The following is a 12,569-nucleotide window of genomic DNA, read 5'->3' as shown; positions in this document are numbered from 1 at the left end:
AATCACTCAACACTAGGGCTGCACGATGTGTCGTTTAAGAATCGATATCGCGATGTACGAATCCACAATAGTCACATCGCAGGATGTGCGATGTAGGCTGTTGTAGTTTATCCGTTATTCATTAACTGTACGGGCCAGCTGATCCCCGGCCCTTGACGAATGTGATTCGCGGATTAATTGCACAGCTTAACCATCAGAGAGTGAAAGTTTATCATTGACAGGACTGAAAACCACATGCAAGTTTAACAGGGCAGAGAGAGAGGGAGCGCGAGAGAGACAGAGACAGAGAGAGAGAGCGCGAGAGAGACTGAGAGATCGCGCGCGCGAGAGAGAGACAGAGAGAGCGTGCGTGCGAGAGAGACAGAGAGAGAGAGCGCGCGCGTGCGAGAGAGAGAGAGAGAGCGTGCGCGCATATCGCCCTCGCGCATATTAATCAATTGTCGATGTTTAAATCATTTAAAATGAGAATGTAAGTGTGCTCACCCCATTTTTGTTTGTAAGAAAAAATATCGCAATAGATATCGCAGAAAAATAAAATATCGCAATGTCATTTTTTCCCAATATCGTGCAGCCCTACTCAACACTCTGGAAATTTCAATTTCAATTTCAAATTTTCAAGTAAATATAGAAATGTGCATTAAACTATAATATACAAAAATATATGATGCGTATCAAAATAAACTGGGATCTATCTATCTATATAATGACTTATTGAAAACAAAATTTGAACACAAATGCCACGTGTACGGACTTCCGGGAACAATATACTAGTACCATAACTGAAAAAGAAAATTACAAAAGAAATTGAAAGTCACACATTAAATTTTTACATGAAATTTTGAAAATATTTTATTGTTAAACATACTTTAGTAAACTTTGTTTTATTTATAACTTTGAAAAATCTTTGCATAGCTTGAAGGTGTGTGTGTGTGTCTTCCCAAACAGCTATGAACGGAGCTCTGTTAATGATAGGTGGTCAGCGTGCAGCAGTATTTCAGATGGATGATGGTAAAACAGGGACAGAGGTTGATGGAAGTGTGAAGCAGAATGAATATTAATGGTCAGCGTCTGGGCCAGAGCTAATGATGAGGAAAATTCCCTAATAAAAACTTGATGTGATGGGCAACGACCCGCAGGGTCACCAGAGAGACCTAGAGTTAATAGTGTGCCGTCAGGTGTGGGGAGCAAAGTGATTAGAGCCACGCATCCATTCCTGCTAGAGAATAAGAGAGAGAAAGTGGTGTAGACACATGAGAAATGCTAAAAATAGATACTACAGTTCAGTTGAAAATTAGAGAGTGTGATGAAGAGAATATGAAGGAAAGCAAGAATACTGCACATCCATGTCATATCTGATTTCTATTCAGGCATGAATTAAACTAGCCTGTCGGTGGGACTTACCCAGTGATGAAAGAAGTAGCATGGTTTTTGACCTGTGCTCTTCTGCATTGTCCAGTTGCCCTATATAGACCTTTATTCTCAATTGCATACAATCATCCACACGTTTTCTGCTTCACTGTTTTTTTATTATCCTGAGGGCATGAGGAGAAGCATAGCAAAGATGGCAGCTGGCATCAGAGCAAATGTCATCTGTGCACGCAGTAATTAAAATGCAAACAAAGTGGACTGTTCCCCAAGGAGGAGCCATAATGGGACAAACAATGCAATCTGATGTATTTAATTGTCTGAAAATCTTTCTATTAATCTTTGATTAAGCCAGCAACTGTTTGCTGCCTAACCTTCTTCAGCACTCAATGCCTGTGGGAGTGAACTACACACCTACTCTGCTTGCTTGTTTGTGAAGAACCTTAGCCAGGGAGAACACCATATTTAATTTGACATGAATAAAAACAAGGTGGTGAGGGACAGAAAATCATTTCATTTAGTGTTAGTGTCATTTAGTATATTAAATAAATGCCTTTTCAAGAACTTCCCAGTGGACAAAAAAAAGGTAAAGAATTTAATGTGAAGAATGTAAAAGTAACCTTGGATGTTTAAAGTAGTCAGGACCTATAGGACAAATAATTTTCAAAAAAGATTTCATGAACAATTTACATAGAAATGTATAATCATGTTTCATGATTAAATCCCATTGAATGTATATTTGTCCTTGACAGTCCAGTTTTCTTTTTTGTGTGCTGAAGTTGTTTTTTTTTGTTGTTGTTTTTTTGTATAGAAAATACTGGTCTAAAGCAAGGATTCATTAAACTGATAAAGTGGCTGTCTCTGTGTTATTTTATTATTTTTTCAATTTCATGTTAATTTTAATTTCAAATAAATGCTGTTCTTTTGAACTTTCTTTTCTAATCCTGAAAAAAGTAATGGTTTCCTTAAAAATATTAAGCACCAAAACTGTTTTCAATATTGATAATAATAAAAATATTTATTGGGCATAAAATCGGCATATTAGAATGATTTCTGAAGGATCATGTGACAACAAAGACTGGAGTAATGAAGCTTAAAAATTCTGCATTTTAATATATATTCAAAAAGAAAACAGCTATTTTAAATTGTAGTTGCTAATATATTTGCAATATTACATTTTTTACCATATTTTTGATCAAAAAAATGCATTGGTGTGCATAAGAGAACATTTTTAAAACTTACTGACCGCAAATATTTGAAAATGTTTTAATGCATTTAAAACATATATGATGATAATTATATAAAAGATTTATAATTTTTTCACTTTTCCTTGTTCAGAGAGATTTCAGTGTCAATGTGATATGGCCACATCCCTTTTCTTTTTTTGAAACTGAAATTATTGCACTGATTTGCACATGATTTCATCTTCCCACTCTTTTTTCTTTCACAAACACACACACTGTGTTTTTCCTACCCTCCCACTCTCACTTGTGGCTGGCAAGCTGGGTGACAATGCCACCCTTGGTTGATCAGCTAAGCGCGTTGCCCTGTGGCACCATCTGTCTGTGCCAAGCTCCACCTCAGGGCGCCATCTCACATCTGTCAGCCGAGTAGCTTAGCTGACAAGTTATTTTAAAGGTAGATATACCCTCAAGATACACAGACACATTTACATACATGCATACAGGCATAACACACAAACACACACACACATATCTTGTACCTTCTAACCCTTTCCCGTTGCTGGCACCGCATCATACAGAGTGTGTGTGGCTGATGTATGTCTAAAATTGGTACTCTTGATACTTGAGATTCAGCTTCTGATCTTGTCTTTTTCTTATGCACCAGCATTTCTCGTCGCTCTTTGCATGGCTCTGAATCATTGGGTGTTTTTCAAACAGGTGCTATTTTAAAACTATTAAAAAAGTAATCCTGCATTCTTCTAAGACAGCATCCTAGTTGTCATGAAACCTCATAAATGATGATTTAAAGCACTCTTCAAAGGCAGCAGCTGCATCACAAAAATAACACTTCGGAATTGATTTTAATTGATTTTAATGTTGGCATGTTGCAAAGCAACTGGCACAGTACAAAAAATAAATATATTTTAAAAAGAAATAAATCTATTTAATGTTTGTAAATATAATTAATATATCATTTATAGTAAAGAAATTCATGTTACTTTTTAAATTTGTCCAATTGTATAATACAATAAAATTACTATATAATAATATCTTTAAATGATTTATTTTATTTTTATAAACTGCAGTGCATTCTGGGATTACCTTTTTTATATAGCGCTTTATCCAATACTGATTGTATCAAAGTAGCTTTACAGTGTCAAACAGGAAATATGTTGTGAAAAATGCACAGTAACAAACTGTCAGTTTTACCATTAAGGTCAGTTCAGTGACGATTCCGTTATGTCATCATCTAGTTCAACTCTCTTCCAATAGTGTCCGTGTAATTTGTGCCTTCTCCATAGAGGACCTTTTGCTGCCTTTTAGAGCACACTATGTTTTATGAGGTGCCTATGATACCTTAAAGTGTTGCTTATTGTTGGCAGCTCACTAGGTTTTGGAACAGCGCTTCAGTATTTGTGCTCTTCTCAGTACGTTAGCTCTGTTTTCAATGCTCATGGTCTGGAGAAAGTGTCATATTGGGGAGGAAATTGCCTGCAGATGTTTGCGAGGTGCTTGAGGGAGACGGTGGGAGAGGACGATCAGGCTTGAGGTTATTAGGTCAGGCAGCAGATGACTGCTTTCTGACAGGGGTAAGGGAGAGAGCTGTCTGGGACAGGCCATACTTTTTCATACCGTTTTCATGTATCTAGGACCTCCAGGCTGTCACACTTCCCTTCTCATTTGTTCCTCCGCTCCTTCATCCTGCTGTACTTTAGTATGACAGCTGGGTGTCACACAGATGCTGTGTGAATTAGTCCCTGAATGTCATCAGGTCTAGATCCTGGTCCTCTTAATGGCCTAACCCAGCCAAAGGTGTCAATATACATTTCCTTCTCCTTGCTGCTGTGGCTGACAGGCGTGCCGCTGTGTTTTTTCTGCTAAGTGAGGTTAGATTTCACTTTGGTTTAATGTTAAAGGCTTGTGGAGAACGCAGAGACAGGGTCATAGGCTAGATGATTAGCAGACATATAATTTATGTCACACATCTGCCATTTATTAACTGTCAGGTTTAGCTTTAGACATTCAAGCTTAAAATTAAGTAAGGACTGAATACATAAATAGTGTAGTGCAGCATTCACTGTGAAAAAAAAACAAACATTATCCAGCTGTGGTTGAAATACACAAAATACCGTAGAAACATTTCATGTTCTCCGATTTAAACTTACATTTACATTTAAATCCCGTAATTTAATTAATTGATATAATGTTAATATATCAACCTATTGAAGTACTGAAATCTGTTTTGTACCTTTGTAATAAACTGGCCCATCACAGCAGCTTTTCAATAGTAACAGATACAGAAGGTGCAAAGTGTCATTCACACAAAACTGATAAGAAAAAACTAAGATCTTTGATATGATATTCCTCTGCATATATATATATAATATACATACAAAAAGAAAATCACACAATTTTGTTTTTACAATTTAAAAATGATTTTGGTGATTTGTTTTCTTTGTCTTTTTCTCAGTTCTTTATTATTTATTTTCACTGATATTACATACAATAAATTACATTTATTAATTATTTAAAAATATTATTTATTAAGTATTTAAAAATATATTTAATAAATAATTTGTTACTTTTTTTATTTGCAGTTTCATTTATTTTAACTATGGAAATAATCATGCGTTTTATTCAAGCTTGATGTTTAATGGTATGCAATGCACTTTTAAAAGTATTATAGTAACAATGCAAGTTTGCATGAAAAGTAATGCTTGAAAGAAAATTCTTTGTTAATTGCTTTAACCTAAAAAAAATATGATAAAACAGCATTTATGAATTCAGCCTTTTAAGAATCCCTGTATCTGGTCCAGTATATTTAGAGCCACACATCAGTGCCTGTTACAATGTCACCTTGGTACTTGTGCATCTTCAATAGCCAGCTCAGTGTGGCAGAACTCGCTCTGTAGTTGGAGAAGCAGTAGTTTCGATCTCACAGCACAAAGCTTCCAGTGAAATTTCTTGCCTCTCTGTAGTCCAGTACTCAAAGCCTCAGTCTCAGCAGACAGCACAAGGCACTCCGCCATTTTCCCCTCAGAGTATCTGACTCTTAGCTCAGAGCTGCTGGGCCTGTTTTTGCTTCCTCTCTGTTCATCTTTCCTCTTCTGTCCATCTCATCACACGCACACACACACATACACACACACTCCTCCTTTCACAGAGCAGAGTGGGAGCTCCAGGCCTTGATTTGCCAACACATTTCCAATGATTAAAACGTAATTAGAGCTAGCGAGCGCCTCCTCCCTGGCTAATTTCAGTGCACGCTGTGACAGGCAGGCGGCCGGCGGCGACGCAGCCCCAGTGGCAGATGGAGAAGAAGGCAGCAGGAGGGGAAAAACCATTTTGCCGCGCCATGGTTTGCATCAGAAAACCATCAGGATGTGCAGCTTTTTCTGTGGGAGGTAGGAGGAGAGGGAGAGAGAGAATGAGGGGGGATGAGGGAGGTGGGGCACGCAGCACTCCGTGGCAGCGCATCAAATTGGCACTGTCAGAGCTGACCCTGGCAATGGTTGCCATTCTTCAAGCTGTCCCCCACTGCCACCCAACATAGCCTGCAGGCAGAGCAAGAGAGAGAGAGCGACAGGAAGAGAGTGAAAATAGCATAGGGAAGAAGACGAGGAAGGGGGATGAAGGGAGAGAGAGAGAGCGTACCAACCTATTGTCAACCTTTGGGACCCCCGCTGCCTCTATAATCAAGCTCAAATCAGTCTCAATTAATTTCAGCATTTGTTGACAGTGCCAATTACAACACAATGGTAAATAGACCATGAAATGGAACGTTGAACACTTTGCGTCCTAACTTGACATTTGACTGCGGTTTTACATCAATGACTCTATTTATGTGCTGTTTTTTTAACATATTTTTGAAGCATATTTTCAGAGTGTTTGCTGTGTTTGGCTCGTAGCGGTGCTGCATTTAAACCACACATTTTTCATTGTGTTGACCCTTCTCCAGAGTGTGTCTTGGAGGTTTGATGTGGGCTCAGAGGTTTGAGAAGTCGGATTAACGTCACAGCCTCGGACAATGGCAAAAATGCAGTTATAAACACATTCAGAATTCGATTGCTTTTGTTCCTCATTGTCTGCTGTTGTTAGCCGCACTTGCAAGGCATATGGAAAAGAAATTAAATGTATTTTGCTTGAAGATATTTTCATGTAAATGCTCTGTTTGGAAGTGTGTCGTTGTGGATGTGGTGTTTAAAAAAAACAGCCAATCAGAGACTTCCATTCCAGTCAGGACTTATAAGAACCCATGGAATTGTTTGAAAAGTGCTGTGTTGACAATTAATGTTGTAACAAGATGTTGGTGACATATCAAAGGGCTTTTCCCATTTCATATAGCCAGTGGACAAACCACAAATCATTGAAGGCATTGTCTTTTTGCTATTTGCTTTCAAACCAACTGATATTTTGAAAAGTAAATAAAGAGTTAGTGTTAACATAAGCAAACGGCCATAATGAACCACGATTCCATAGTTTTCATGCTTCACAATATTTTATTTTTCTAAAATATGGCAAATAATATTTGATTTCATGGGGCTTTTCAGGATGTGTTTAGCTCCCATGCTGCACTGCTGCAGTACAGACTGCATGAACACTGTTGGTCTCATTTGGAGGCCTAATCAGCTCCATACACTTCCTCCTCCACTGTATCTGAGGAGTGTGTGTCTAACTAAAGCAGATGGCTCTACTGTTCCACTGAGGCCATTGGCTGTTTTAATAAGCTTAACATGCTATATTGATCTGCAGCCAAGATCAATTGGCGAAATGTTTGGCTTTGAAATTAACACCACACTAGAAAAAAAAGCAAGAAAATGCTGAGATGGATTCCCAAGTTAATCCATCCAATATGACTGTAATACCAAGTGTTTTAGAGGAATTAAATATGTTGGACTGACCATCATTATGCAAATCTCTTCATATTTACTCTTGTCGAATAATCTTGTTTACTATTGAAATGATGGACAGAAAGCCAAATATTTTATATATATATATATTTTTTTTTTAATTATTTTTTTTATGTTTATAATTATTTGTATTAATGTAAAATTTAAAATGTGCAAATTTTATAATATAATACAATTACTATATAATATTATAAATAAATGTTTTATTTTAGTTTTAGGAACTGTTTTTAATAATTTACTGTTGTTTTCTTCAAACTTTAATCAAATGATTATGTGCTTTTTCAGTCAACATTAAATATAACCATGTTATATTATATTATATTATATTATATTATATTATATTATATTATATTATATTATATTATATTATATATTATTAATAATATATATGCATGTGTATATAGTGTATTTTATGTTGTATAATATAATATACATTTTATATTATAATAATATAAATTAATGCTTCAGTAAACAAAATAGATTTCTTATATAAAAGTAAAGTGGGGAAAAATAATATAACATTAATATTGATTTAATGAAGCTAAATATCATTGATATCGTCAGTTACACATTATATTACTATTAAACATTATATTATTTAAAAAAATTTAACTGTATAATATTAATATAATAAACTTGATGTGTACTTTTGTACAGATATCATATTTTAATTTTCACCTTTTTTCACTTTTAACAGATGAAACAGAAAAGAAAATGATGGAGAGAAAGCCATGGATAGAAAAATGTCACTGGACTTGAATGTGTATCTTCCTCATGAGCACAAAAACCCAATATTTTATTAAACTAGCATTATTCTGCGACTCAGTCATTCTAATGTGCTTTGAATCACAACGTGCAACATATCTTACCTTTTTTGTTTATTTGTGAAAAGTGTAGCTTCACAAAACAAGCTGGCTGCCCTTACCTGTCAAATCTAATCTTACCCTTTCCCACTATAAATGTGTTTCCGTCTGGACCCACCCCTCCATTCTCAGTTTCTTCTCTCAGCACCAGTACAGAAATTTGCATACCCGTCTGATCTTGGAAAGAAGGAGCAGGAGAGAGAGAATAATGACAGCAATTTCTTCCCTTTCTCCACTTGCTGGATTGTGAGAGAGTGTCGTTTAGCAGCACCTGTGTTAGCGACAGGCACACGGATGAAAAGCGAAAGAGAGCAGTTAATTAAATCATCAAGTCGCAGCGGAGGAAGTCAATTCTGCCTACAATCTACAATGATATACTTTTATCCTGACGTAATGAGCTATGGCAATTTTGCATTGGGTAATGCGATGAGTTCTATTAGTGGGTTCCATTTGCTTCACAAGCAAGAGCGATTCATTTCGTTCCTCTCTTATCTCTGCAATTGAAGCGCTAGGCTGGGCACGGGAACACTGATACGCCAATGGAGATCCCGACAGTGTTTTTATGGATCACAACACACTAGAAAAAATACAATTTGCTCATTATTTTAACTCTTCATGAACCCTGTCTGGGCCAAATGAGGGGGAGCCCCAGGCCTTTAGGAAGGCTTCATGCAGTTGTGCATGTTAAATCCACAATTATAGCCCAGGACGGGATATATTCAGAAAGCTTCAATAATATGATGCTGATTTTGTTTTACAGCATTTTTACTGTAATGTTAACAGTATTACCATGCTGGCACACACAAGAGCAGTAGGTTATTAACATCTGGTATGTGTGTGTTTATTGGATATGTATAATAAACGAGCCCATATATCTCCAATCCCGTTGGACTTGGGCTGTAAATTCGATGCTGGTCACCTGATCAGGTCAGACGGGATACAGAGCCTAGTGAACAAGCCCCACCCCCCCAAACCTCACCCAACCCCACTCTGTCCAGTCCTCTCACTTTCTGTACCTAACAACCAGTCCTTGCGGGAATATGGCTCCCAGAACTGTCCCACAGGGTTTAGTTCAGCTGGGTGTAATTATCCCCGAAGATCTTAGGCCCCGCCCCCTAGCAGGCCTTCATTAGGGAGTCCAAGCTCAAACCCTGAATGCATCTCCCCCAGCCAAGTCGTCTGTGTGCTCGCTGCTAATTAGCTGATAGAGAATTAAGTGGACCTTGAAATTAAAATTGGTCAGAAAGGCTTAAATTTAGCATTTTAAAATCATGCTATGTTTATTAATTTAATTGCCAGTTATTCATTGGCTTATTTTGGATGGAGACACCAATGCCCTGTTTTTTTTTTCCTTCAGATTAACGTCTGTAATATAACATGTGTGTGTGTTTTTTTAGTGAATCAGAAGCATACAGTGCAATCAGTGTAGCCCACTTCTGAAAACAAACAGGTCTTATGAACTGCTTCTTTTTAATTAATCAAAAGCATACAGTGTGACCGGTGTAACCCAATTCTGATTCATGAGCATTTTTTAAGTGGATCAAACACATATGCACAAAGTAGCCTAGATTCTGAAAACTAGTGACTCTTAGGAACCGGTTCTTTTTATTTAATCAGAAACATACTGTTTGACCAGGGTCGCCTGATTTTAAAAACGAACAACGTTTTAAAACTGATTCTTCATGCAGTGTGACAGTATGAGCTCTTTTTGGTGAATCTAAACAAGAACAATGTAGTTGAAATTTCAAACCAAATGTCACTTGCTTATTCTTTTAATGAATAGTTCAAAATATGTTGAACTGCATGTTGATTCAAATGTTCTGAATCGATCTGAAACTGCCCTAAATTATTTACATTAGTTGGAAATATACTAAAATCAGAATCAGAATCAGAATCAAATCAGGAGCTTATGAATTGGAATCTGAATCGGGAAACGGCACTGATACGGAACCCAAAAGAATATATGTACCGTATTTTTCGGACTATAAGTCGCACCTGAGAATCAGTCCAAAAATACTGCATGATGAGGAAAAAAACATATATGAGTCGCACTGGACTATAAGTCGCATTTATGTAGAACTAAGAGAAAGCATTACCGTCTACAGCCGTGAGAGGGCGCTCTATGCTGCTCAGTGTAGACTACAGGAGCACTGAGCAGTATACAGCGCCCTCTCGCGGCTGCAGACGGTAATATTTTCTCTTGGTTCATTTGTCTAAGTTCATTTCTCTTGGTTCATGTCAAATTAATTTTGATAAATAAGTTGCACCTGACTATAATTCAACGGACCAGCCAAACTATGAAAAAAAAGTGTGACTTATAGTCTAGAAAATACGGTATATTATTGTTATTTAATTAATGTTTAGTGTTTAGTATTTTTGACCAAAGTAATCACTTTACTGGATTTCAGGATTGATTTCAGGAACAAAATGAAATTTTTTTTTCTGTAAAGCATCAAACTCATTGTACAGAAGAAGATTAAGCAGCGGAGTGAAAGCTGCAGTGCGTCTGTGGTCTATGAGATGTGAAGATAGTTGAACTCATAATCTAGTTGGTGTCAGAGGAGAAAAAACCCTGCTGGTGGTAATAAGCAGATGTAATGAGGCCTGGCCACTGAGTGACATAAGAACAGCCTTTTCCTGCTTAGACTTTTATTACTCTGCTGATGAGCTGTGCACTGTGAGACTGTTGAAATCTGATTTCCACTTCATAATAGCTTTATATTTAAAACCAAAAAACAAAGTGTTTCAGCTCCATCAGGTCTAGCAGATTCTGCACTGTTCTAATGCATTCTTTTTCTTTGTCTTACAGTGCGACAGTGAAAGTGATCAAGAAGACAAGGTAAGACTGCACCTTATTATTTCTATTATTACATAACTTACAAGACCAGCACTGTATATATATATATATATATATATATATATATATATATATATATATATATATATATATATATATAACATAATATGCAGAAACAACCACAAAGCCATGTTTGAGTAGCAATTATATCACTGGAGATCACTGACTCGCTGTGTAGTTTGTTTCTGGTAGATCACTGTCTGCTCTCACATTGCCTGCATTTTATCAATGCTACCTTGCATAAATTAGTTGTTTGATTGCCTCCGGCAGCTTCTAATGGAAATTAATAATATTCATATATTATTATTATGTATTTATTTATATACTTATGTTAAATAAATAAATAAAAATCAGGGATGTAATTGTAATTAATATACTTATTTGTGCTTTTCACAGATTCCAAGAACTGTTATTTCCTTCAGGAAATGCAAAGCTAGTTAGTAGCAGCAGCTGTAGTATTAGTGTTATTAATACCATGTTACATCATATAGCACTTTCTAAAATGATCTTTATTCTTTTTTTAATCAAACTTGAATCAATGAGAATCCAATATTAGACTTTGCTTAAAAGTGTGTTTCTATTTAATTAGAATTACCATCTTTTTAATGACTGTGAGAAGGCATTAATTAACTCTGCATTAATTATGAATGTCTAAATGGTGTGCGAAATTTGAAAAGAACCATTACAAGTTTCACAAGTTACATTTTACACATATTAACGTGAAACACTTCCTACAGATTTATTTAAAGTACAACCCACAGGACATAGGATTTACATTAGGTGGAACTGAATTATTATATCAGCTATTTTATAGTGTAATTATTACAAAATTAGGTTATTAATTAAATGCATTAATTTAATTTAACAGTAGACTTTAGGCTAATTTTGATGCAAACTAGGCAAGCTCTACAAAGAGCTTGACAAGACACATTGCACCACTTCATTACTGTCTGCTGAACATCAGCATGATTACCCAGAAATGTTGTTTTGTTCACTCTTTTTGATTATTCCTCATTTGTTGTTTTAAACCAGTGGTTGTTTGATGACGACGAGTCGAAGTAGCAATGTCAGTCAAAGCCCTTTTGTTGTGGCTTGGTAGAGATGTGCTGCGTAAGACATTAATCGCTGTTTTGCTCGCTGCGTTTCTGCTTCTCATTATTCCTCTAATGATTTTCTCGATATCATGTCATTCTCTCTGCATTTGATTAATTATGTGTCATAACAATGGAAGGGTTTAGTAGGTAAACAAAGAAACAAGAGTGCTCTCTTTCAAACGCACACACATTCGCAAACACTTCAGAGGGATCTCTGTCTGTCAATAGCTCTTAAAATGTGTTTACAAAACCGTGAGCATGTGCTATTTTCACATGCTTTTTCTCTCTGGGAATGA

General features: G+C 36.3%; 1 protein-coding gene across 6 annotated transcripts in view; it reads left to right on the top strand.

Annotated features, from left to right (window-relative positions):
• Window positions 1–12,569, top strand: part of LOC113054345 (autism susceptibility gene 2 protein homolog) — a 306,067-nt gene that overhangs the window by 184,684 nt on the left and 108,814 nt on the right. For all 6 annotated transcript variants that reach the window (XM_026219827.1, XM_026219826.1, XM_026219828.1 and 3 more), the window contains one exon: window positions 11,132–11,161. In XM_026219827.1, coding sequence (XP_026075612.1) covers window positions 11,132–11,161 — 30 coding nt within the window. The remainder of the gene's footprint in view (window positions 1–11,131; window positions 11,162–12,569) is intronic.

Source organism: Carassius auratus, chromosome 35, assembly GCF_003368295.1.
Source record: "Carassius auratus strain Wakin chromosome 35, ASM336829v1, whole genome shotgun sequence".
In the NCBI taxonomy this organism is placed as follows: domain Eukaryota; kingdom Metazoa; phylum Chordata; class Actinopteri; order Cypriniformes; family Cyprinidae; genus Carassius; species Carassius auratus.
The sequence above is the reverse complement of the archived record's forward strand: the minus strand, read 5'-3'. Positions and strand labels throughout refer to the sequence as shown.